The 26,830-nt window shown below is 46.5% G+C and overlaps 1 protein-coding gene across 1 annotated transcript in view; it reads left to right on the top strand.

The window, feature by feature from the left end:
* DCP1B (decapping mRNA 1B) overlaps nucleotides 1-25,916 on the top strand; it is a 55,497-nt gene extending 29,581 nt beyond the window's left edge. Inside the window, exons 5-9 of the mRNA XM_056845861.1 lie at nucleotides 2,075-2,210; nucleotides 9,578-9,706; nucleotides 10,709-11,545; nucleotides 23,020-23,268; nucleotides 25,825-25,916. Coding sequence (XP_056701839.1) covers nucleotides 2,075-2,210; nucleotides 9,578-9,706; nucleotides 10,709-11,545; nucleotides 23,020-23,268; nucleotides 25,825-25,905 — 1,432 coding nt within the window. The 3' untranslated portion in view covers nucleotides 25,906-25,916. The remainder of the gene's footprint in view (nucleotides 1-2,074; nucleotides 2,211-9,577; nucleotides 9,707-10,708; nucleotides 11,546-23,019; nucleotides 23,269-25,824) is intronic.
* The last annotated feature ends 914 nt before the right edge of the window (nucleotides 25,917-26,830 follow it).

Below are 26,830 nucleotides of genomic sequence, written 5' to 3'. Positions count from 1 at the left end.
GTTCCACCAATCCGAATTTCTTTCGATGGGTTTACCCTGATAGACTGTTCACAGTGGGTAGCCGTGTTAGTCTGTCTGCAGTAGTAGAAAAGAGCAAGAGTCCAGTAGCACCTTAAAGACTAACAAAAATATTTTTGTTAGTCTTTAAGGTGCTACTGGACTCTTGCTCTTTGCTACTCCTGATAGACTGGTTATGCTGTTTTAAATACTTGGAGAGGGAAAGGAAGAGGAGCCTCTCCTGCCATCCATTGATGTTAGCAGGGTCATGGCCTAGTCAAGCCACCACAAGCAATCTAGTTACTGTAATTGTGCCCTATTTTTCTGTTTTCCTCTGCGTCCATTGTTAGTTTGTGTAACAGGTGATTTGGGCTGTACAATTAATAGGTGAGAAGAGCCAGTAAAACAGCAATACATATGGGCTGTGTTTATGAGTCTGAATTCTAACTAGCTGCCCACAATTCCCAGGATTTGATGTGGGAGTTAAAGTTGCCAGAGCATAAAAATTGGACCAGCTATCCTTCATTACGTTCCGGAGTAACAGCTATGACGACAGCCCAAGATTTACTTCCCATGGTAGGCATAGGCCAGGGATTTCTGTATTAACCTGCCTGAAATATGATCAAAGAATGGAATCCCAACCCAAATTCAGCCTCTGCTGCTGGGAAAAAGAGGAGAAATTTCACTCTGGAACACATGAAGCTGCCTTATACTGAATCAGACTCTTGGTCCATCAAAGTCAGTATTGTCTATTCAGACCGGCAGTGGCTCTCCAGGGTCTCAGGTAGAGGTCTTTCACATCACCTACTTGCCTAGTCCCTTTAACTGGAGATGCTGGGGATTGAACCTGGGACTTTCCGCATGCCAAGCAGATGCTCTACCATTGAGCCACAGCCTCTCCCCTCCACCAGAGCTCCACTTCTTCCATGCGGATGGGAAGGGGCTGTGGCTCAGTGGTAGAGCATTTACTTGGTGTGCAAAAGTTCCCAGGTTCAATCATCAGCACCCCCAGCCAAAAGGATCAGGTGGTAGGTGATGTGAAAGACCTTCACCTGAGACCCCCGAAGAGCTACTGAGTCTGAATAGACAGTACTGACCTTGATGGACCAAGGGTCTGATTCAGTACAAGGCAACTTCCTGCATGCTCATGTGTTCATAGCCACTGACACTCCTTTGCACAGAGTGATCTTTTCTGTCACTTCTCAAGCAGACTGAAGCTTTCCTAAGCCACAGTTTGGCCAAGTTGGATCTCCAAGCTCCAATCTCACTGCTTGAGGGACAGAGGGAGGCCTGTTTACCCAGCATGAGGTTGAAAAGCATAAGTAACAAAATACTGTCTGTTCCACATTGCCTTATATTGACTTATAATCACCATTTAACAGCAGTCCTCTGTTGCTGTGAATGAGACACTGGGACCAAGATATATTTCCTGCAAGAATTTAAGAAGAAATTTAGGAAGAGATGAGATGCCATCCCGAAAAAGCCTGTGTTCTTGACAGTTGTTTTTTTTAACCAGCTCACCCTGCAGTTGCTGGTGATTAAACTTCTTTCAGACTGCTTATTTAGTTCAGTAAAAGAATAGTTCGCAGAAGATGCGTGCTACTGTAAACCATGTTTAATGGATTATAATAACAGCATTTCATCTAGTTAAAACCACACTGTTGTTCAGCCAAGTGGCTGTGTGTGTTAGAATTCACAGCAGTTTGCAGTAATTATAAAACAGCTGGGGCGGGAAATTGGTCATTTACTAGCAGTTAAAAACTTATTTGTGTGTGTGTGTGCATGCACTACCCTTCCCCCACTCTAGCATAAAATGAGCTACAATTTAATGTTCCTTCTGGCCATAGAAGCTGTTCCTGAGTTGGGGAAATTCAAGTCCTTAACAGCCCAGCATGCTCAGAATTGGAGAAAACACATCAATGTTAGTCAAACCTTAGTTTTTAATATAGGATAGAGCAAGAGAGAGAGGGGAGATAAAACCTGAAGCCCTTCTTCATGTCTCCTGAATGATTTGAAGCAACTGTGAGTCAATTCTTGTTTTTTTTTACTCATTTCTGCCTCCACCCCTCATTTCTAGTTTAACTCAGCAAGAGCAGCTAAAAGCCCAGCAGGGGGCTGGCATAGGAATTTCCCCAGTAAGCTTGAATTCGGGTGACAGCAAGGAGGTGGATATCTTACGGATGCTGACCAAAGCCAAAGACGAATATACCAAGGTGAGGCTTTCTCTGTGTCAAAACGATTCCATGCTTTCTTTTCCAGCTTTCAGCCTTCCCACTGCGTAAAGCTCCGGTGTTGGCTTTAGTGTGCAGCTGTGTAAAATGTCAACGACTTTGTTTGAATAACACACAAATGAGGACACCAGTCCAGAGAGCCTGGTGTTCGTGAAACCATTTGCCACCATTCCCAAACCACATCCTTATGTGCAGCATTGCTAATAGCTTTTTTGGGAGGAATTTTAAAAGTTCGTTAGGTTAGCAGCAGAGATGTGATGGTATAGCTGTGGTTTTAGATGAGCAGAAAGAAGCCCCGCTGTGTCTGTATGGATTTCCTTTTATCAGAACATCAAAAGTGTCTTACTGGATCAAACCAAATTCCATCTTTTCCAGCAATCTGTTTCCAGCAGCAACCGGTCTGTGTTCACAGTAGCATGGGATCCAATGCATTGTATAGTATTATATACATTATTGATGGTATCTGTACGGTATTTCAAGGGTTTGTTAAATACACAAGTACGTTTTGTGAACGACACTGGAGTTTGTATCCAACAATGTAAAAAAACTAGCCTCTAGCCTTGAAAACCCCATGAAGGGTCACCATAAGTCTGCTGCAACTTGAGGATACTTTACACACACACACACACACACACACACACACACACACACGAATTGAAGTCTTGGTGAAAAGCATCTTCTCATGTCCCAGCCCTATTCTCCTGCATTCACTGAGCTTTGTTACATTGAAATTGGAAATCCCAAAACAGTTTGCAGTTATCATGGGGTGGGCATGGGGAGAGTTGCCCACCCTACCTACGTGACATTATGCACTAGTAGGAAATGCATTTCAACATGGACCCAACATGAACGTTCATTTAATGTTAATTGCAGAGGTTCTACATTTGTGCCGCTACTGTGCACCGTGGTGGGCACTGAGGGAGAAATACACGTCCGCCTGAAGTAAGGATTCATGAGTTCCATTTCCAAGATAGACTTTTCAGCCCATTGAGAAGCAGAATATGGTGGCCAGCTGCTAAAAGCAGAGGGCTGAACTAGGCAATTTGTATTTGATGAGCTTTCTAGTCCTTCGAGATTTATGGTTCTATACAATTCTTGTAACCTTAAACTGTTTGTTTGGAAATGGATCATTAACTGCTAAAAATAAGTTCTGCTGTTTAGGAGAATTAGGGTTGTCTACTCGATTACATTTTTAGTCACCCTGTGCATTTTAATCATTAAATATAAGTCCTGTCACGGACCGAGACAGTAGGAAACAGGAAACTGTGATTTCCCACAGATTGGTAACAGCCATTTTGACATGTGTGAAGGGGGCAAGGAGTAGCAGGGATCATCTGAAGGAACCCAAGTTCTTCTAGTGTTGTTCTTATGGTAGCAAACCATGGTTTGCCATTCTGTCTTAACCAAGCTGGAGAAAGCCAAATACAATGAATTAGAGAAGTAACGGCTGTGTCTTGTTTCATTCATATGAAAATCCATTTAACTAGTTTGCGTAGCCACTGTTGAAAGACCCATGAATCATAGGCTGTAGAAAATCCAGAAAAATATTGATGTCTCCTCAGATAATTAAATGATTGATAGATGCATTACAGAGAGGCTTCGTTATCTCCATTTTTATGATAGGGCTTATCGTACAGAAGAACATGCACGTACTAAAGCAATCTGCTTTCTTCTGTCCCTGTTACTTAAGAAATTTGTTTGCAAATAATATATTTGAAGGACGAGTCTGTCCACTTCTTCCACCTTAACCCCCCACCTGTATTTCTTTATCATAATTGGTTGCCAAGGAAATGCTACGTCATGGAACGTTTTCTCTTCAGAAGCAGTATGAGGAAAAAGGAATTGCTGCCCTCTTAACGCTGGATATCATGTACATTAAACACGCGTTGCAGTCTCTTTTCCACCAGATGTCCTGTGCTTCAGGGCCATTGACCTTCTCAAAATAGCCATCTTACATTCTGCCATTCTAATGTTTATTGTGCCGGAATAAGCTTATCTGTCCTGCTTATTCTGTTTTCTCATTCTTCGTTGCTTCATGTTATCAAGAAAAAATACTCAACTATGAAACACGGATACTGTGGACCGCCAAAAAGACAAACACGTGGGTTATTGATCAAATAAAACCTGTCCTGACCCTAGAAGCTAAAATGACTAAACTGAGGCTATCGTACTTTGGTCACATTATGAGAAGACAAGAGTCACTGGAAAAGACAATCATGCTAGGAAAAGTTGAAGGCAACAGGAAAAGAGGAAGACCCAACAAGAGATGGATTGACTCTGGAAAGAAAGCCACAACCCTCAGTTTGCAAGACCTGAGTAAGGCTGTTAAAGACAGGACGTTTTGGAGGACACTGATTCATATGGTCGCCATGAGTAGGAAACGACTTGACGGCACTTAACACAGACACAGGAAACACTATCAAGAGTATAGTGCCATGGGCTGAGCTTACGGGTCATCATTGCATCTTGGGGCTGTGCCTTGCTGTCCTGTCACTGTGGCAGTGGTTGTTCCCCAGTTGTCATCTATAGTGGACCCAATGTCCGATAACACCGTCCTTGGGCCTGGGATAGCAGCTCCACCTGGCCTCACCAAACAGCCGGGGGCCTCGGCGTTGGTGTCCTGTTGCTGGGCCTCCCAGCCATGGTACCCTCCACTACAGCCTGAAGGCATGGTGGGATGACAGCACAGGGCTGCATAGGGATGCCACAAGTTGCAACATAGTGGCAGAAAGGAGGAGCAGGGCCTAGATTATTAGCAGGACAATGGTAGCGAGGAGGAAAGGAAGAGGAGGCAAGGCAGATAGGAGAAGGGAAGAAATACAGGACAGAATGTGGAGGCAAAGGTTGGCTGGCTGGTTTGCCCCAGGACTCAGGTCCGGCAGGAGGTGAAGAGGGTCTGCTTCCTGGAAGTTCATTGATGGATCTTGATCCAACTGGTCTCTGACAATAGTTTTGTGACTTCACCTGTTTTGACCGTATGTGCTGCTGGAGAACATTTCATTGTATCTCTTCCTCCCCCCCCAAAAAAAATTAACATATTCACAAAGGGAAATTTTTGTGTTTCAGTGGATATGTTTGCTAAATTATGTTAAATAATTGAATTTTTGCCGCTGGGATTGAAATCACTAGCCTACAGGAGGGAAATTCCTAACGAGAGCCCTGGTATCATTTGCTGGATAGATTCCATGCAGGTGTCAGTATCTTATCACTACGGACCTTTTACAGATCTCCACAGAGTTTGGCGGATTTGTTCACCGATATTATTTTTAGAATAATCACCCACTCCATTCTCTCCTTCTCACTCAGAACAGAGTTGTGCATTGGAGGAATCTAGCACAAAGTGAGGGACCCGTCTCTCCCCACAACCCCAGGCTCTGTGATCAACTCAGAGAATTCAAGAATGAGGACTTGCAGCCAGTTGGAGAAAATGAAAAGCTTCATGAGGCTCTCTTACTACTTCTGAATTGCCCTATTGCCTGGCCTGAAATGGCTGTGCTGACCTTTGCACCAGACATTGGGAAGTTCAGAAGCAGCGAGAGATGCTCTGCTTCTGTCTTTCTCCAAGCCCAGCAAGGAGAGAGGGCCCATCCCCAAATGCTCAGCAAGTCCTAGGACGAAGTGGCGGGGCCAGGCTCTTATTTTGTGCCAAGTTTGAAGCAGGCTGAATGTATGGCTGACCAGAATAACTCACTTCAGTCTCTCCTGACAGGCCTGACAGATGCGAAGCTGAGGAAAAGCTCTTCCCCCCTCCAAATGCACAACAGGAAAACCAGATGTGATCTCCCGCAGCCACTTTTGCCGTTGGCATTCCTTCTTTTCTCTTAGTAGCGTGCTTCACTCAGTAGTATCCAAACTGACATACAGCCTAAAATTATTTCTTTGCTTGTAAATGGATTCCTGGCTCCCCTGCTCTGGCTTTATTTACTCAGCTACCTGACAAAGACAGAAGTGGGTGAACAGATTGAGATTTTTATTCAGGGTGATCCGTGCTTCCTAATGTACTAGGGCGCCACTGTGTGTCTTTCACCATTCAGAGACTCCAGACTGAGAACTTCAATAAAGTTTTATTGAAACATAAACACGAGTAAGAATAGTGTGCAGAAGTCAGGTAACTGAATAAAACGTATAACCAGATGTGTGTCGGCTGCAGATATGTCCAGTTACTCAATGAAGCACTGTTTTACCACACTATGAGTACAATCCTAAACCAGCATGGTGTAGTGGTTAAGAGCAGTGGTTTGGAGTGGTGGACTCTGATCTGGAGAACCGCGTTTGATTCCCCACTCCTCCACATAAGTGGCAGATGCTAATCTGGTGAACTGGATTTGTTTCCCCACTCCTGCACACGAAGCCAGCTGGGTGACCTTGGGCTAGTCACAGTTCTATTAAGAGCTCTCTCAGCCTCACCTACCTCACAGGGTGTCTGTTGTGGGGAGGGGAAGGGAAGGTGATTGTAAGCCGGTTTGATTCTGTCTTAAGAGGTAGAGAAAGTAGGCATATAAAAATCAACTCTTCTTCTTCCTCTTCCTCCTCCTCCATTTAAGTCAATGGGCTTAGAAAGGTTTGGGATTGATTGTTTGCTTTTGATTGATCAATTGCATTGATTGGGACTGCACTGTGTCTCAGTTACGTTGAGCTCTCTTAAACCAGAGCTATTTTCCTAACCTAAAAAAGGGTTCCATGTGGCTAGAGGTGATCACATAGCATCTACTTCCTCAGCAGCCTCCTTTATTTATGGGCATACAAATGCATTTTGATGACTCTGGCCAAGACGCAGTGCTCTTACTGCTTAGTCTTTCTCTGGGCAGAGGGATGATGCCGATTTCCAGTTGGTTGTGTACCACGTACAGAAAATGTTAACAGTGAACTCTCTAGTGTCTGGGATTGTATCCTGGACCCCTTGGGCCTGGCTGCAGGACCACAACAAGAAGCGACCTGAAATGGCTTATAGTTGGTTATAGCCATTCAATTTAACAAATTGAATTAAAATCAATGACCTAGTTTTTTTTTAATGTAAGTACTTAGAAATCTGTAGGTGGCAAGGCAACTTTCCAGAAGAGGATGCTTCCTTCTTTCTCACAGGCAGGGCTGCAGAGGCAGGCGGGGACTAGGGGGACAACCAAAATGATCAGGTGTCGTGGTACAGGCGAGGAGCGAGGGCTCTAAGCGTAGTCTGGGGAACAGTCCAAGGCCATTCACAGTGAAGGCAGAGTCCGAGATATCAATACAGGCAAGGGAAGTCCAAAGCGTTAGTCAGAGCTACTCCAAGAAGTCAGGATACCAGGAATCCAATGGATAGCAGGTAAACAAGGCAGGTACTCAAGGAGGTTGGTGACAAGTTGCTTGCACAACAGCCAAGCCTAACTGATGGCTTAAATTCCTTCCCCTGCTGCTGTAGCAGCCAGCTGATGCTGATGAGGCTGAGTTCACAGGTGGTGCTTCAGCCCTGCTCTTCCTCATCACTGCTACTGGGGAGGTTCCTCTGTAAAGCCTTCAGCCTAGCACTTTGCCGTCTCTGCTGCATTGCCAGACGGACCTGTTTTCTCCTCTGCTCCAGTGGCCCTGGCGAGGCCTCTGGAGACACTGCATGTTGCAAGGTGTCAGGTCCAACTGGAGTCCTTGAGCTGGCTGGCTGCAGACATGGTGAGTCATCCCCTGACCTTCGCTGATCCTCCCTTCCGGCAGGCTGTAGGCCCTGTGGTTGTTCCTGTGGGACTTCTGCCTGAGGATGTCCCTCTTCGTCAGAGGAGGTCTCTGCAGGCTGACTCATGACATCAGGGGGCTAGAGCAACTGCCCTATGAGGAACGGTTAAACCGCTTAGGGCTGTTTAGCATGGAAAGAAGGCAGTTAAGGGGAGACATGATAGAGGTCTATAAAACTGCATGGTTTGGAGAGAGTGGATACTAGAACTCGGGGTCATCTACTGAAGCTGGAGGGTAAGAGATTCAAAACAGATAAAAGGAAGTATTTCTTCATGCGTAGTTAAATTGTGGAACTCCCTGCCCTAGGATGTTGTAATGGCTGCCAACTTGGAGGGCTTTAAGAGGGGAGTGGACATGTTCATGGAGGAGAGGGGTATTCATGGTTACTAGTAAAAATGGATGCTAGTCATGATGCATACCTATTCTCTCCAGGATCAGAGGAGCATTCCTATTTTATCAGGTTCTTTGGAACACAGGCAGGATGGTGCTGCTGCAGTCGTCTTGTTTGGTGGCTTCCTAGAGGCACCTGGTTGGCCACTGTGTGAACAGACTGCTGGACTTGATGGACCTTGGTCTGATCCAGCATGGCCTTTCTTATGTTCTTACATAGTTCTCGGGGCCTTCAACATCTTGGCAATCGATGAAGCTGGGCAGGTCATTTGATTTGTTTCTGTATGTTGTTTGGGTTGAGTCTGGGCAGTGTGAGGTCGGCCCAAAGAGAATCTTGTCTTGGGGGAAGGGGATCCCAGAGGTTCTCAGCAGCTTTGCTTCCAGGAGGAGATTCCTCTTCTGAGATATGGAGTCTGTTGCGACATCTAATAACGAAAGCATGTTTTTTTTCTTCTGAATGATCACCTTATTCATAAGCAGAGGCAGTTGTTTAATTATCAATTGATTAATGCTTGTAACATTAATCTACTAAGATGTCTTTGACAGTTCTCAGTACTTGATTGTTCCAGTGTGGAGAACAGTCAGATGCGAAAGTAATGGGCTTTGTGATCTCTCTTTGTGTCCTTTGATAAATGGCAGATACTTCTTCATGTCTGTGGCCTTGTCTAAAAATGCAAGGCTTGCTAGAATTGAAACGACCACTGATGATAGCCCGATCTCATTCGATCCCAGAAGCTAAGCAGGGTTGGCCCTAGGTAGTATTTAGATGGGAGACCACCAAGGAATACCAGTGTCTCTGCGCAGAGGCAGGCAATGACAAACCTCCTTGAGAACCCCAAAGGGTCGCCATGAGTCGGCTGCGACTTGACAGCACTTTCCACCGCCACCACCAGCATTGCTGCAGATGCTAGTACTTGAGCGTTCTACTTTTGACCAGGCTTCACTTCATACCCAAAGTACAACATTTCTCATGAGCAGCCATACAGAGAAGCAACAACCTCAGCAGGCTAAGGGAGGAACTCTCTAGAGAAGCGCAGTAGGGAGTGAGAGTGGGAACCCAGTAAAGGAACTGAGCCCTTTGCCATCCCACTACTCCAGTGTAACCCCCCCAGTCAATTTGCCAATTTGTTCTTTTCTTGAGTGTAACTGTATTTGCTTTTACAATGGTAGAGCACTAGGGAGGAAATGTTGCTTTTACCCCTCTCCTGAATTGTTTTTAATCGAAAGTGTTATTTGTGTGTGTGTATGTTTTGCAGTGTAAGACGTGCTCAGAGCCTAAACAAATAGCCAGCTCTTCTGCTATATACGACAACCCCAACTTGATCAAACCAATCCCAGTGAAGCCCAGTGACACGCAGCACCAATGTATACCTCAAAAAATCCAGGTATGCCGTTTGTATGTGCGCTCCTGACTGATGCTGTTGTTGGCATAGAAGGCTGATCCGTATTGAGTCTCAAGGAGAAAGGCGGGCTATGAATGAAGTTAATAATACTATTAATGAGAAATCAGAAAAGAGTGTTTCAGCCACCATTTAGATTTATCCTCTTGGGTGGAATCAGGTATTTTAATTCCCACTCCCATGCCCAGAATGGGTAGTTATGGAGGTGACTGTTGTAACGTCATCACAATGTATATTTCCCACCCATGCTTACTTGAAATTATGAGAGGTGGCGGGATGCATAGAGACATAGGATGTGGTGATGTCATTTTCATGCCGTAACTTTATGTGGGGGGGGGGGGTTTCAGTGCAGGACTGCTGCTTCAAGTAGCAAACCCGTATCTGTCATAACAACCAGTTCATTAAATGGCACAAGAGCCGGTGTGGTGTAGTGTCGGACTGGTACCTGGGAGACTCGCCCTTTTCCCTACCCACTGCTTTTCCCCTAGCCGGGATTCCGGTCCTCGGTTTCCATTATCGATGAAAAGGCCATGGTGTGACCAATTCTTTGCCATAAGGAGATCACCCTCCATTGGGAAGTTCAGCTCTGAGTGCTTCCTTATTGTTTTTTCCACATGATGAAACTTTGAAAAATCCTTCTAGGAGAAGTGTTCTCTCCTTCCCTGGAGGTTTTTAAGTAGAGGCTAGATGGCCATCTGTCAGCAATGCTGATTCTATTACCTTAAGCAGATGATGAGAGGGAAGGCATCTTGGCCATCTTCTGGGCATGGAGTAGGGGTCATTCGGGGTGTTGGGGGGGAGGTAGTTTGGAATTTCCTGCAGGAGGTTGGGCTAGATGGCCCTGGTTGTCCCTTCCAACTCTATGATTCTGTGATTCTAAGTGGTATTCTGGCCTTTACTTTCAGGCTATTTTGCCCCTATTATGACTTAAATAGTTTTGCTGGGGTTTTTTTTTTTTTACCTTTTCTCTTCTTTCTTTCCCCCCAGAACGTAGACCCTGAACCGCAGCACTTATCCCTAACCACACTGTTTGGGAAGCAAGAAAAGTCTAGTACGTACCAAGATACCTCAGAGCATTCACAGAAACAGTACCAAGAGAACTTTCCCCTGAGGCAAGGGGTTGTGCGCTCTCTGTCCTACGAAGAACCCAGTAGGCATTCGCCCACAGCGGAGAAGCAGCTTTGCCCAGCCATTCAAAAACTCATGGTGCGTGGGGCAGAGCTTCACCCTGTCTCCGAACTTCCTGAGAGCCGCCTGTGTGAAAACGGCAACCCCCACACTACGGGAGAAGTTTTTACTGGACACTTTCAGCCCGTGGCTTCTCATAGCATTAGAACGTCCCATCCGGTTCAGGACCCAAGTGGCCCTCGGAGCCTGTTACAGCACCTGCAGGGCCAATCGGAACAGATGACCAAGATGGACGCCGCTCCAGCAAGCTCAGCTCCATCCATCTTCAGCAGCGCTCCTGTTGCCTCCTCAGCAGCCCAGGTAAACAGCATAGCTCAGCCACATCTCATGTATTTCAATGGCACCCTCCGAGGTCAGACTGTGGGTCCTCCAGGCCTTGGTAAAGAACAATCCAAACTTCCTGGGCAGCCGCTTCCTCTTTCAGGGAACCAGTCTGGCACTTCTGGGGTAATTTCACCACAAGTATTGTTAAAAAAACTCCAGATAGTGCAACAGGAGCAGCAGCTGCATGTATCCAGCAGGCCGACATTGGCAGCTAAGTTTCCCGTGGTTACTCAAAGCACCACCTCTCTGAAACCTTTGGACTCCTGGATGGACAAGGCTTCAAATGCAGAAAATCAAACCCCTCTTTTTCAGGTAAACCAAATGATAGTTTTGACAGAACTAGGATCTGAGAATCTTGATCAACAGGTGATTTGTTGTTCTCTTTCCAGCATTCAAAACAAAAGATGTTTCTTCTTCTAGTCTTTGGAAATAATGGGCTCCAACTTGATTCATGCTCCTAGTGCAGGACATAGAGATGCATCAGCCTCAAGCATCAGATCTGTGTACACACGGCTGCTGCAGCATGGACTTCCAAATTATGTGTGCATAAGGGTTTCCTCATTCTCTTCAATGACGGGTAGTTCTGCATGCACATTCTGTTGTAGGCATGGCACTCTCCTCCCAATGAACAGATAAGTGTGTGCATGTGGGAGCTTTGTATGCACATTGGAGATTCCTTGGGCCAGATGTTGACAAATTGGGTAGTATCCTTCATGTGATAGGACACAAGCCCAGTTCTTGGGTCCCATGTGCCCAGCAACACACAGGACGTAAAGTGTGAGTTGGGCGTATGTGTGCACAAATGTATGTGCGGTTCACCCAATATCTGCAAACCCTTCACCTTCAAATTCAATAAATGAAAAGCACAGATTCGATGAAACGTGCATGCATGCCAGGATCACGTTATTTCCAGAGGGGCAATAGTGCTCCCCAGAACTGCGTCCCACTGCATGTCAGCTGTTGCTCCATTTTTCAACTTTTGAATGAGCTACTGTGGCACAAGGTGGTATAGAGAGCTGCAGTACGGTGGTAAAAAACATGCAGTGTCCGCACACCTACTTAACTCTATGGACTGAATGGGCCTAACGCTTTCCCCAGGGACATCCCTGGCTAAGATGGAGGGGCATGCTCTGGTGTCCTGAATTTCCCAGAGGAGGGGGGGGCTTAGACCATCCCCCTGCACCATTTCCTGACCGGGGGGGGGGGTGCTTGTCTTGTGGGAGGGTTGCAGGTGTACTGATGAGCTACACATTAAATTCCTGCAGTGCCCTCCTGGGGCTGTTTCAGGTTGGGGAAAATGATGGGGGGGGTTCCTAAGCCCCCCCCCATGGACCATGGTCCCACTCCAAATAATGGCTGTGTGTGCCTGGGAAGCCTGGATCTTCCAACCATACCTCTCCATCTGACCAAGACTCAACCTTTGGGAAAGCGTAGTGTGTAGTGGGTGTCTTAGTGATGCCATACAAATTCAGACTTCCCCAGTCTGAGATAAATGGAATACAGTTTTGCATTCTCATTACGGAGAGCCAGCATCGTGTTGTGGTTAAGAGCGGTAGTTTGGAGCGGTGGCCTCTGATCTGGAGAACAGGGTTTGATTCCCCTCTCCTCCACATGAAGCCAACTGGGTGACCTTGGGCTAGCCACAGCTCTCTCAGCCCCACCTACCTCACAGGGGGTCTGTTATGGGGAGGGGAGGGGAAGATGATTGTAAGCCGGTTTGATTTTTCCTTAAGTGGTAGAGAAAGTTGGCATATAAAAACCAACTCTTCTTTTTCTTCTTAAATAATTCCATTGTGGGTAATAAGAATGTGTCTATAAAAGCATTTCAGATATACCAGCATTTCAGATATACTGGACTGCTGCTAAGTGAATCTCTTAAGTAGCATTTCTGTATTATAGCACAATATTCCCCCTCAAAAAAGTTTGCCTCGCTAATAATTTTCAAAAACCTCTCAGTAGAGCCAACAGGTTTTATGCAGCTGGGAGGGACCGCTTGGCCTGTGGCTTTTCCTTTTCAGACCGTCTGCTGTTCTGTAAGCCCCTCCCCCTCAGCTACCAAACACACTATTAAATAAAACTGGAAATTGAACCGACGGTTAAGCTATATGATTTGAACTAATAGAGCGAGTAAAAAAAAAGACAAGAGATGTCAAAACAAGAAAAGTTGGAATTTATGACTCATTGTCCCTGCGTTTGAGGAATAATAAAAAGTTGATGCGGATGACATTTGGATTAAAACGAGATGGAAAAACAATTCTGGACAGAATTGGATAATGACTTCGTGATGTGAAATTTTAATAAGATTGCTGGTTATCCATGGCGTGGACAGCAAAGCTTTTACATACAAAGAAACTGTGTTTATTACATAACTAGCAAAACGCCCATCAGTATGACAGAGAGGGGGGCCCACATATTGAAAAGATCCCTTGGGGGGCACAGGAGATCCGTCTGTGTTCTGCTCAGATGCACATTTCACCCCATGAGGGTTCCACTCAGTGGAGGTTGGGCTGCCCGTGGCCCCAGGGTTTATCCCTGTCACAGAACTGTCCCCAAGTGGCCATGGCTCAGTGTTAGAGCATCTGCTTGGCATGCAGAAGGTCCCAGGTTCAATCCCCGGCATCTCCAGTTAAAGGGGACTAGGCAAGTAGGTGATGTTAAAGACCTCCGCCTGAGACCCTGGAGAGCCACTGCCAGTCTGAGTAGACAATATTGACTTTGATGGACCAAGGGTCTGATTCAGTATGAGGCAGCTTCATGTGTTCAAGCGCCACACTTTCCCCCGTAGAAACTCAATGGGAGCCACTCGCTTATTCCAGGGGGGGGGAATTGAAGGGTGTACCTGGGGGCAGAGGATATAACCTTTTATTCTCCTCAATGACTTCCATTGACTTCTGTGGGGGAAAGGAAGGAGTTGCCTCTGGTGACCCAGGGGGTCTTATAGGCTTTGACCTCTCTAGCAATCCTGCTGATTCCCACCTGTCCTGTAGGAACTGCATGGGCACCTCTATTAACTGAGTCAGCACCTCTCTCTACAGGCCTGCCAAGAGTTCCATTTCTTGGTTGTGCTTGAAGTGTGACACTGAAGCAAGGGTGTCAAACTCAACTGGATCAGCAGTTCAGTTCCCCACCAAGAAGATGCCCCGGAGGTCACACTCCAACTTTGCCATTGGAAAGCCACCCGTTTTGATGGTGGCAGTAGTAGAAACTCTTGTAGTAGGAAAAAGAAGAAGAGTTGTTGGTTTTTATATGCTGGCTTTCTTTACCACTTAAGGAAGAATCAACCAGTTTACAATCGCCTTCCCTTCCCCTCCCCACAACAGACACCCTGTGAGGTAGGTGGGGCTGAAAGAGCTCTAAAAGAGCTGTGACTAGCCCAAGGTCACCCAGCTGGCTTCACGTGGAGGAGTGGGGAAACCAGTCCAGTTCACCAGATTAGCCTCTGCTGCTCATACGGAGGAGTGGGGAATCAAACCCGGTTCTCCAGATTAGAGTCCACCACTTCAAACCACCACTCTTAACCACTACACTACGCTGGAATCAGTAGCTGATGCCCGTGGTCCTCCAGCCTCCATGGGCCATCTTTGAATGTCTTGCTTCCTCATTTGCCTTCACCAGCTCCAGTGTTGCTCCCAGGGACTAGATCCCTCCTCCCCAGACTCAGCACCCCCCTGAAACTCCAAACTCCCCACTATCTAAGCTCTCTCCGCTCATACTACTGCTTGCCTTTCAAAATCCTTTCATTTGCCAAAATTGTTTTTGCTTCATGCCACCCACATCTTCTTTTCCACTTGGTACCCTCATTCATTCCCCCACCACCATTCCTCATTGCAAATACAAATTGCAGATATCTACATTCCACTCCACTCTGTTCCTGTGTACACTTCTCTGCATCCTGTGCTTTCCACAATCACTGACTCCTGCACTACTTATTTAGAAATATGACATGTACGCAGTGTCAGCCGTTGCTCAGTCAGCTCCATTGTGTTGAATGTGTAATTAAGTCGTTGGTCATTAGCTAATTAGTTCTGAACTGGAGAACTTCTGAGTCCAAGCTCATCAAATTGTTCAGTTTTTGGGCACCACAATTTCAGAAAGATGTAGACAAGCTGGAATGGGTCCAGAAGAGGTCAACAAAGATGGTGACGGGTCTGGAGACCAAGTCGTATGAGGAAAGGTTGAAGGAGCTGGGTATGTTTAGCCTGAAGAGGAGAAGACTGAGAGGGGATATGATGACCATCTTCAAGTACTTGAAGGGCTGTCATAGAGAGAAGGATGCCGAGTTGTTTTCTGTTGCCCTAGAAGGTCGGACCAGAATCAACGGGTTGAAATTAAATCAAAAGAGATTTCGTCTAGACATTAGGAAGAATTTTCTAGCAGTTAGAGCAGTTCCTCAGTGGAACAGGTTTCTTTGGGAGGTGGTAAGTGCTCCTTCCCTGGAGGTTTTTAAGCAGAGACTAGATGGCCATCTGTCAGCAATGCTGATTCTATGACCTTAGGCAGTTCATGAGGGGGAGGGCATCTTGGCCATCTTCTGGGCATGGAGTAGGGGTCACTGGGGGGGAGATAGTTGTGAATTTCCGGCATTGTGCAGGGGGTTGGACTAGATGACCCTGGTGGTCCCCTCCAACTCTATGATTCTATGAAATCTGAACTTCAGCTACTTCATTTGTGCACATCAGCCACCATGGAGTAGTTGTCAGAGTGCCACACCAGGATCTGGGAGGCCCAGGTTTGAATCCCCACTCTGGTGTGGTAGCTTTCAGCGTGACTTTGAGCCCATCACTCCCTCTCAGCATAAACTATCTCACAGGGTGGTTGTTGTGAGGATGAAGTAGAGGAAATGATATTGTAAGCCGCTTTGGGTCTCCACTGGGGAGAAAAGCAGGGTATAAATATAAAAAATAAATAAAAATTATATACCTTTGTGAAGTCGGTAAGACGGGCATTGTTCCGACATTGTACTACAGTGTTCTTCCAGGCAGCTAACGACTTCCTTGCCGACCTAGCTAAGAACAAACATTTCAGTCAAATAGATTTGGCTCAGTCACTTTCATAGATGCTCGGGCAAACCGAACCAAAGCAAGTCTTGACAATAAACCCATCCAAAAGTCTGTTCCCTTTCATTGTTTATCTTTTGATGCTGCATCTGCTCCCACCAACTAAACAAGGACAAGCGAGCAATTTTTCCAAGGTCTGCCAGACGTGGTCTGCCTCCTAGACAATATCTTGAGTACTGAGGGAGGCACTGCGCTAACGTATATTTAAAGGACTTGTCATAAGTTCCTTTGTAAGTGGAATCTGCAGTTTGCTCTTCCTTGGCAATAAACACGACACATTACAGGCCTAATTTCAAATTGGCTCGGAATACATCTCCATATGGCCCAAGTGTTCTAATCTGCTGCGTGAGGCTCAGTGGAGAGGAAATTCTTGTTGCCAAAGCAATTAGCGAAAGCGGAACATGGTTGTGCTTGGATCTACCCAGCAAAAAGGCAGGACTCACAGGCAATCCAAAAGAGCAGACCCTGGCAGTCTGTTTCAGACCTGGCAGCCTCGCACAAATATTTTAGGGGCTCAACCTGCAGATACAGGCAGGTGATTGCAAAGGAAGATGCAAAATGCAGCTCGAGCAAGGGGAATAGAAAAGGAAGACAGAAATCAAAACGGGGGGGGGGGATCTGCTAAGGCAAAATTTCAGTTTTCACTAAGTGCTTTTCATGACTGGGTCGCTGAAAAGAAACACTGAAATCTCCAGTGTATGTCTGAATACACATTTATAATTTATAACCATGGAGGTTGTGCTATGTAGGGTTCTTTGGTGGTCTTCCCATTGAGCCGCTGACTAGGATCAGACCAGTTGAGCCTCAGCAAGGTTGTCAGGAAGCAGGTTCGTCAGGGGTTTGCAATATTACTGATGATGATCAGGTTGGGGGACCTCAAAATCCCCCAGCTGGAAAATGTCGCCCCATCCCATGCTAGCCAAGGCACCTATCTGCACTGCAAATCCTGGCCAGACACTTCACGCTAGAGCTTGCCCTGTGGACTCCAGCGCCCCAGAGAGCCACATTTCCCTGTGCTTGCACCTCACGCTCTACTGCAGCAGTGTTTAGAGCTGGGGGCTTTGCTGCTCCCCCACCGGATAAATTTAGGCAGAGGGGTGGTGGAAGGATCTGGGGGGCGGGGATGAATTGCAGGTAGGGTTTCCAACCTCCAGGTACTAGCTGGAGATCTCCTGCTATTACAACTGATCTCCAGCCGATAGAGATCAGTTCACCTGGAAAAAATGGCCGCTTTGGTAATTGGAGTCTATGGCATTGAAGTCTTTCCCCTTTCCAAACCCCTCCCTCATCAGGCTCCGCCCCAAAAACCTCCCACCGGTGGCCAAGAGGAACCTGGGCAACCCTAATTGCAGGGGTGGGATTCAGTTAGGGGTGGGATTCAGTTAGGATAAGGAGACTTTTTTATACTCGTATCCATCATTGTCACCATCAGAGCTATTTTAATTCTGCCTCTCTCCCCCAGGGAGTTCAGAGCAATCTGGTTTGAATCCAGATAATTACTGCCTGCCTTTCCATTGCAGCCTTGTGCATCTCCTGGAATGCCAGGCCTCATGGTTGGGGGAATCAGAGGTGCATATTGTCTATGTAGTTGGGTTATTCCAAGCCTGATTCTGAACAGTTGGACTGCTCAGAACCCCGTCACACCATGGGAAACATCATAGGGTTCCAACTGCCCCCACCTCACTTGCCTGCTGCTGCTTCTGAAGATTCCCTCTTCCTCCCTCTTGCCTCAGATAAGTCACTGGTGCATTCTAGGAAATGTAGTTCCCACAACTCCTGGTATTACGTGTCGAGCATCTTGGGTTGCTATATTTTTCAAAGTGTACCAGGTGTCTTGATGCTGTAAATTTGGGAAGTCTAAGAGAAGGACACAGAAGAAAGAGGGAGGGGGAATATTTCCTCCTTCCAGCCACTTGGCTAGCCTACCTATTTGTGCTTCCTCTGAGCAAGTGAGCTGGAGAGGCGATAAGGAGGAAAGAGGGGGGAGAAATTTCCCTCTGACTCACATGTACAGTCTGAGCCAGGGAATAATTCATGGTTGTAATGTTTGCCTCACTTTGAAGACAAGCACAAGGAGCTGCTGAACCTTGTTCTCTGAAGGTGTGTGACCTTCAGAGGCCTCTGTAGCACTTACATAAGCAGCTCTTGGGATCCAAGCCATGTATGGTTTAGGGGAGGGGCCGTGGCTCAGTGGTCTGCTTGGCACCCAGGATGTCCCAGGTTCAATCCCCAGCATCTCCAGGTAAAAAGGACCAAGCGATAGGTGGTTGCCTGTGACCCTGGAAAGCCACTGCCAGTCTGAGTAGACAGTACTGACTTTTGTGGACCAAGGACCTGATTCAGGCTGTTGTGGGGAGGGGAAGGGGAGGTGATTGTAAGCCGGTTTGATTCTCAAGTGGTAGAGAAAGTTGGCATATAAAAACCAACAACTCATCCTCCTCCTCCTCCTCTTCCACCATCATAGATAGATGGTCTCCCAGGCTCTATATGCCAGCCTTGCTTCATTCCAATGTGCAGCATGTCCACAGGCTGGAAGGATCAACTGTAGGTGAAAGAGGTGGGTCTTCCCACCCTGCAGAGACTGAAGCGTGCTCTTCAATCTTCGGCTGCTGTGATGTAGTCATAGACAGCCTGCTCCCAGAACGGGCGGCGGTTCATCAGGCATGGCGGCTGCCCAACTGTAATATTTGCAGGCTGCGTGCAGTTTACTCTGGCCTTCAGTAAAGTGAATTAATGCCCTCTAATAAATTGTACCGCTTAACAAATGTGGATCAGTGCCAGGTAGATTCAGCAGCTTGGATCTTTAATGCACCTTTGGCCTTGGTTCATTTAATTAAACTTGGAAGAGCGCAGGCTTGGACTCTGTGGCTGAGTGCATTAGTGCAGCAACCTTGCTCTTATGCATAGCACGAGCCCCACTTCAATCCTCGGTGTGTTATTCCTGGGCAGATATTTGCTTCTCTAAACATGTCTCATGGAAGAACTAAAGGGGAAATGTTAGGGTACGGAGAGTGGATCCCTTGGCCTGGAAAGGACGCTCTGCCTGGAATGAACACTATAATTAAGTTGCCCAGAGTAAATTTACAGAGTAAAAAATGTTTTCTTTTCACCACTGATTAATAGCATCACATATGAGTATTTTGAAATAAGGATATGTAATTTAGAATGAATAAATAAATAAAGGAGCCCTGTGGCACAGAGTGGTAAGCTACAAGACTGCAGTCCAAGCTCTGCTCATGACCTGAATTGGATCCCGAAGGAAGTTGGTTTCAGGTAGCCGGCTCAAGGTTGACTCAGCCTTCCATCCTTCCAAGGTCGGTAAAATGAGCACCCAGCTTGGCTGGGGGTAAAGGGAAGATGACTGGGGAAGGCACTGGCAAACCACCGTGTAAACAAAGTCTGCCCAGTAAACGTCGGGATGTGACATCACCCCATGGGTCAGGAATGACCCGGTGCTTGCACAGGGGGTCTTTACCCTTTTTTACCTTTTTAACTTAGAATAAACTTCTTGAATTGGTATGAATTAGTGTTAAATCAGTATGAAAGCAGGACTATACATGCCATGAGTCAGAATATAATAACGCAGAATTTGGTTTCCAGGTATTTCCAGCTTCCTTTAAAAACAGCATATTTCTTGTTCTTATGGCTGAGAAGATATATATATCAGGGCTCCCCGGCCTTTTTGAGCCTGCAGGGATTCTGACTCAGGGTGGGGGGAGCAACCACTAAATGGCTGCCGCAGGAATCAGAACCAGTTTTCTTGCTTATACACAGCTGCAGTGGCAGCTGGTGCCAAAGCAATGTTTTAAAAAATTTACAAAGCCAATCAGATCTCCAGTGGCCAAGCAGAAGCCTTGCTGAGCAGAAGTGCTGCCTGGCCCCACCTACTTTCTCAAAACATCTGGGGGCCAGGAAAGGTGTTGCAGGTGCCATGGGACCCATGGGCACCATCCTGGGGACCCTTCATATATATATATATATCCTTGCAAGTGTGTAGGCAGGCCTACAGAAATTTCTTCTCAAATACTTGGTTGAGGATGAGACTTGAGTGCCTTGCATAGTTTATTCCACTCCTGATGGCTAACAAAATAGTACCCCCAAAAAACACAAGGTAAGAATCATAGAGTTGGAAGGGACCACCAGGGTCATCTAGTCCAACCCCCTGCACAATGCAGGATATTCACAACTGCCTCCCACACAAACACCCAGTGACCCCTACTCCAAGCCCAGAAGATGGCCAAGATGCCCTCCCTCTCATAAACTGCCTAAGGTCATAGAATCAGCATTGCTGACAGATGGCCATCTAGCCTCTGCTTAAAAACCTCCAGGGAAGGAGCGCTCACCACCTCCCAAGGAAGCCTGTCCACTGAGGAACCTCTCTAACTGTTAGAAAATTCTTCCTAATGTCTAGATGGAAACTTTTGATTTAATTTCAACCTGTTGGTTCTGGTCCGACCTTCTGGGGCAACAGAAAACAACTCGGCACCCTCCTCTGTATGACAGCCCTTCAAGTACTTGAAGATGGTTATCATATCCCCTCTCAGTCTTCTCCTCTTCAGGCTAAACATACCCAGCTCCTTCAACCTTTCCTCATAGAACAATCTTAGCTTGGTGTGGTGTTATATAGGCTTTTGTAACACTGAATTCTGGTTGCCTCAGCACAGCATTTTAACATTTGCAGGACGGAGCGCACACACACATCCCTGTCTAAGAAGATCACAGTTGCAGCTGGGTTCATGGCCCGAGAAGAGCTTTTCACGCTTGGGCAGATTTTCTCCCCAGTCCAAACCTGCCAGCTCTGCTGATGGCTGGCTGCTTAGTTCAGATCAATATGTGAAGTTCCACCCCACGGCTCGGCCGCTGCTCTTTGGCTCTTGTGCTTTGGCTCTTCCCTGCTGCCAGATCGCAATGCTGCAGAGAGACAGGAGAAGCCACAACTGGCAGCGTTTCCCTGTCCAGGCTTCAGCAGGCAGCCCAGTTTTTGGCACACAGGACTGCCGTCGTCACATCTCGTTAAGCCCTAAAAAATGCTGGTTTTTTCCCAGACTTCTCAGATTCAGTGGCTTAATTTTAAAACAAAACGAAACAAAAAACACCCCTAAAATTAATTCTCATTTTGAGCACATTTGCTGTATGAACAGTGTTAAACCAAAGAGACAGCAGTGCATCTTCTGTTGAACTCAGGGCAATGCCATGCCTTACCCTAAACATGAGGCTGCCACTCAAAACAGCTATTTGACGCCATCCTGTTGCAGGAGTTGCTTGGTGCTCCCCTGTTTTTAGGGGAAAGAGGGCTTGGCTTCAGTGAGAGAAGAAGAGTTGGTTTTTATATGCCGACTTTCTCTGCCACTTAAGGGAGACTCAAACCGGCTTACAATCACCTTCCCTTCCCCTCCCCACACCAGACACCCTGTGAGGTAGGTGGGGCTGAGAGAGCTCTAAGAGAACTGTGACTGGCCCAAGGTCACCCAGCTGCCTTCGTATGTAGGAGTGGGGAAATAAATCTAGTTCACCAGATTAGTCTCCGCCGCTCGTGTGGAAGAGTGGGGAATCAAACCTGGTTCTCCAGATCAGACTCCACCGGTCCAAACCACCGCTCTTAACCACTACACCATGCTGGCTCTCAGCAGTTCTGTTATCCGGCCTTCTCTGGGTCTTTTGCCACAGCCCAGAGCCACCAGGTGAAGTACTCTCTCCCTGGCCTGGATGTACACTGCCATAACCCTACTTCCAGCTCAGTTTCCCCTGGATTCTGCCCCCCCCCCAGTGCCCTTGCATGAATATATCCAGCCAATCTCCAGATGATTTGGCCCTCCGGAATGAACTCTTCTCCAGCTGATTCAGTTCCTGAGCACCGAAAGAGTCCTTGCTGTCTTCAGGACTGTGCCAGCCCTTTCCTGGTGTCTGCCTTGTGGGAAGGAGTCTGCTTTTTCTGTCAGGGAAGTTGGCTGCTTTCTACCCCATGGGTTGGATCCAGGCTAAATTATCCAGTGGCAGAGTGGGACTTTCCTACCTCCAGCTACTGCAGCCCACTGATCTCCATGTAATGCTTCTCTTGGGGGTTAGGGGAATGACCGGGGGGGGGTGTGTCTGCGGCAGGTAGGGGGAATCTGCATCCCAGGTAGATGGATTAATGAACTGATGGTATAGCCATGTATGAATAGAACCATATATGAATGATCATTTTTCTACAAGAGGTCCATGCTTGTCTTCTGGGGAAGATACTGTGCTGAAACAGGACTTGCCGGATTCCTGTAAAGAGAAAGTAAGAATATTAATGAAGATTTCTATAATGGACACATACTTGTCGCACCTTGTTGCTTACTTTGTTGTCAGTTGCACGTATGTGAAGCACTTATGTGAAGAATCACTTATGCATATGAGACATTATATGTTGTTGTCTTGTTGACTGATATATTGAACGGATATGTGTCATAAATATTGACTTTGTTCTATATACTTGGATTCTTTAATTTGTAATTAATTAATGAAAAGTGTATAACTGCTACTTCTGAAGTGTTTGCAATATAGATCTTCATGTAAAAATTTATAGCCTTAGTTGCTCAGCTTCTGCTCAGTTTCAACAATTTGTGCAATGTTAGTTCCACCCTTTTATTATTTTGAAAAGTCAATCTAAAGCAATCTAGGATTTCTTTGCATGTGTGTGTGTGGTCCAGTTGAATATATGTGGTAATTAATTGTAGTGTCGGTTCCCTTGTGTGCAAGCAGGTCATCTCACCCCAGCGCATTCCTGCTACCGTGACGCCGTCGCTCCTGATGTCCCCAATGGTGTTTACCCAGTCAGCCCCGGCACCCCCAAAACCAAGTGAAAGCGGGTGGCTGCCCATTGGGAACCAAGAAGCAGCCTCCACTTCAAATAACCTCCTCTTGCCTATGCAAAACTCGGAACCATCTGTTGCAAGCAACACTCTACTGACAAAGCTACAGCTGCAGGAGACATTGCTACATCTGATCCAGGTAAAATGATCACTAACATTTCTCTTCTGCCTGTGTTCTTTCTTGCTTGTGGCATCTGATAATTGAGAGTAAGTGTTGTATAGTGGACTGGGATCTAGTCAACCATGTTTGAATTCCCAATCTGCCGTGGAAGCTCGCTGGGTGACCTTGGGCCAGTCAAGCACAATCAGACTAATCTATTGTTTATTTATTTACTTCATTTATATCAGGGATGGGGAACCTTTTTCCACCAAGGCCAATTTGGATATTTATAACATCATTGGTGGGCCATACAAAATTATCAATTTAAAAATTAGCCAACCAAGCCCCAAGCAGGAACCTGCCCGGCACGAGCGGGCATCCAACCGGTGGCGCACTCGCCCACCTGGTGGCACAGGAGGGTCTGTTGCACCAGCCGGGCTTAGCCGTCCTGCCGCACGCTAGAGTTGCTCCTCTGCATGGTCGGGGCCAGATTCTACAGCCGGCTCCTGCTATCTCCGCCTGCAGCGATGAAATGAGGACACACTGGCTAAGAACTCACCCCCACACACACACGCATTCTGGCCCTGTCCCCTTTAATGCCACTTCCGCCCACAGCCCTTTTGTAGTAGTGATAAAGTTTATTGTCTGCGGCCGAAGGCCATCACAATCCACCATACGAAACATTAAAATAACATTAAGCCCAGCCCTTTTGTAGTAGAGGGAATACATTTCTCCATGGCCTGGATGGGAAAGGGTTAACACAGTCTCTTGGGCAGTCCTAGCAGCTCCATAGCTAACGGCTCTTCTGCAAGGGGGAAAAAATGTTCCTTTTCTCAGCAAAGCAAACCCACATCAGCCTTGAATAGAGGCTTTTCCTGTCCAGGGGAGGGGGCAGATCACCAGTCTTAGATCCTTCTGAGCTAGAGTTCTGGCAGGATCCACAAAGGGCCAGACAAAATGATTTTGTGGGCCTTAAATGGCCCCCTGGCCTGACATTCCCCACCCTTGATTTATACCCTGCTTTTCTCCCCAGTGAGGACCCAAAGTAGCTTACAACACTTCCATCTTCTCCATTTTGCCCTCACGACAACCCTGTGTGGAAGGTTAGGTTGAATGGGTTCGATTGGGCCAAAGTCACCCAACAAGTTTCCGTTGCAGACAGGGGATTCGAACCTGAGTCTCCCAAATCCTAATCTGACACTGTGACCACGACACCATTTTGACTCTCACAGGTTCACCACTCACAGGGTTGTTGCAAGGATAAAATAAAGAGGCGGGGGAGGATGTTGTAAGCCATTTTGGGTCCCCATTGGGGAGAAAAATGGGGTCAAATTTAAAGTTAAATAAATACTTATACATGCATCTGAAAACCTGAAGGATGAAACTGAAGAGAAATTCAGAATGAAATGTCTCCAGTAAGCGTATTCCAGTGTGCATGAATGTCTACCAATAGCCCATGAGTGTACTTTAAAAAAACAACAACAAAGGTATGTCTTCATACTGCTACAGGCCATGGTGTCTAAAGGGACCTTCCAGATTCAAAGGGAGATAACTTCTGAATACTAATGCTAGGAGATAGAATCAGGGAAGGGCCTTGGCCTCTACACCCTGTTTGTTGGCCCTCTAGGGTAGGTGGTTGGCTGGTGTGTGAAACAGGATGCTGGAATACATGGACCAATGGTCTGATCTAACAGGGCTCTTCCTATGCTACATTAGCCCCTGGGCCTCTTTCTCTGTTGTAAAAACATGTGAATAAGCTTTCATAGGATTATAGAGTTGGAAGGGACCACCAGGGTCATCTAGTCCAACCCCCTGCACAATGCAGGAAATTGACAGCTACTCCTCCCATGATAACCATGTTGTCATTTTATTCTTGAGAATGTGCCATCATGCCATAAAACTCCTCAGCTGTTTGGTTTGTTGCCAGGGCCTACCACATTATGGGAGTGGGATCTGAACAGGTGAAATCCCCCTTTCTTTGTCCAGTCTCTCTCAGAAGCTTAAGTTTGGAATTTGTTGATTGATGCTCAAATCTTTGTTCATGCTGCTCGTTTGATGTCATAGCAGTGGGAATTCAGCTTGCAGTTACCTAGTTTTGCCTAGGATAGCATTCTTGTTCACCTGACCGGGATGGGCCAGGCTTGCCCAATCTTGTCAGACCTCAGAGGTTAAGCATGGTTCACTCTGGTTAGTACTTGGATGGGAGACCACTAAGGAAGTTCAGGCAGGCAACCTCTGTTTTCTTCTGCCTTGAAAACCCTATGAGGTCGCTATAAGTTAGCAACTTTACTCCACCAGCATTCTTGTTTTGTTTGTTGCTTCCTGTCCTTCCTCAAAATCTCAGAATTGCATTTTTGTCTTGCAAAAATTCTTTTGAAATAAGCTGGGATGGCAGACATGCCCCAAACCAGTTAGTGGGCTTCACAGGTGAGCAGCTGTTTGAATCAGGCCCTCAGACCAGAAGCTTCACTAGCTCTAGTGGATTAAGAGAGCCATATATAGCAAAGTATTAAAAAGCTGTGCAGTCTTACCATGGTCCCCCCCCCCCCCCCGGTTAACCAATGACGTGAATTTGGGCCTTTTGTTTTGTTTCAGAACGATGACAACTTCCTGAACATCATCTATGATGCCTACCTTGGCAGCGTGAGAAAAGCAGCTCTGAAAAAGCCCATGTGAAACATATTTCTCAATTAAATGTTTGTGATGTTTTACACTTGCCTTTAAAAAAAAACAGCAGTCAAGCAAAACAAGTGGTTTTCGGCTTTCTGCATACTTTTAAATGATGTTCATTGGCAAGTACAAGCTGAACTAAGAAAACAAGCAGGGGGAGCTGATTGTGCCTTCCAGAAGGGATAGTGGAGAGACACATCTTGAAAGGACACCTGTAAATGAAAATACATGCTTTTTTTCTGACATAGGCCAATTTTTAGAAAGACTGACACCTTCTGGTCAGGCCTCTCATCTTGGTTTTTGACACCTAGGGGGGTATTAATTGCCTAGGTTTTTTTTTTCCTGAGATCTTCTGTAACCAGAGCTGCAAGAAAGCCATTATTATGGAGCACAATTTTACAGGGAATGGTACTAATTGATGACCAGCAGATGGCAGCCTAGGACTGTTGTTTAGAACATGGAGCTGTTCAGAAAACTGCTTGGGGATGGAGGATGGTTGAAAATGAAATGGCACAATTGCCCGTGAGGGTCTCCCTTCATCCCACTGGAACCCCATCTCTGTTTACATTCAGAGATCAGAGATGGTGGCAGAGCAGAAGCAAATGAGTGGTGACTCCATTTGCTTTCGCATCACCTGTGGCTCAGAGATGAATACCATTTGCCCCTGGAGCCCTGCCTCTCGTGTTATGTCTTTCCAAGTCAGTGTCGTGGCTGAAAAGGTAATTTGGGAAAGGGCTAACCCAGGAGTCTGCTGCTGGGGAAGACGCGTGCTTGCAAAGAATCTGTCAGGACTCGGTACGCCCGTTTCTTTCATAGACGTAAGCATGTGTAAGTTTTTTCCTCCACTGTGTTTTGTGGAAGCCCGCTTGCCATTAAAAAACACAGGGAAGAGAGGCAGCCAATCTAGAGAAAGTTAGGTATGTATAAGGTG

Source organism: Euleptes europaea, chromosome 3, assembly GCF_029931775.1.
Source record: "Euleptes europaea isolate rEulEur1 chromosome 3, rEulEur1.hap1, whole genome shotgun sequence".
Taxonomy (NCBI): domain Eukaryota; kingdom Metazoa; phylum Chordata; class Lepidosauria; order Squamata; family Sphaerodactylidae; genus Euleptes; species Euleptes europaea.
Note: the sequence above shows the minus strand (reverse complement) of the source record. Positions and strands in the feature narration are given on the sequence as shown.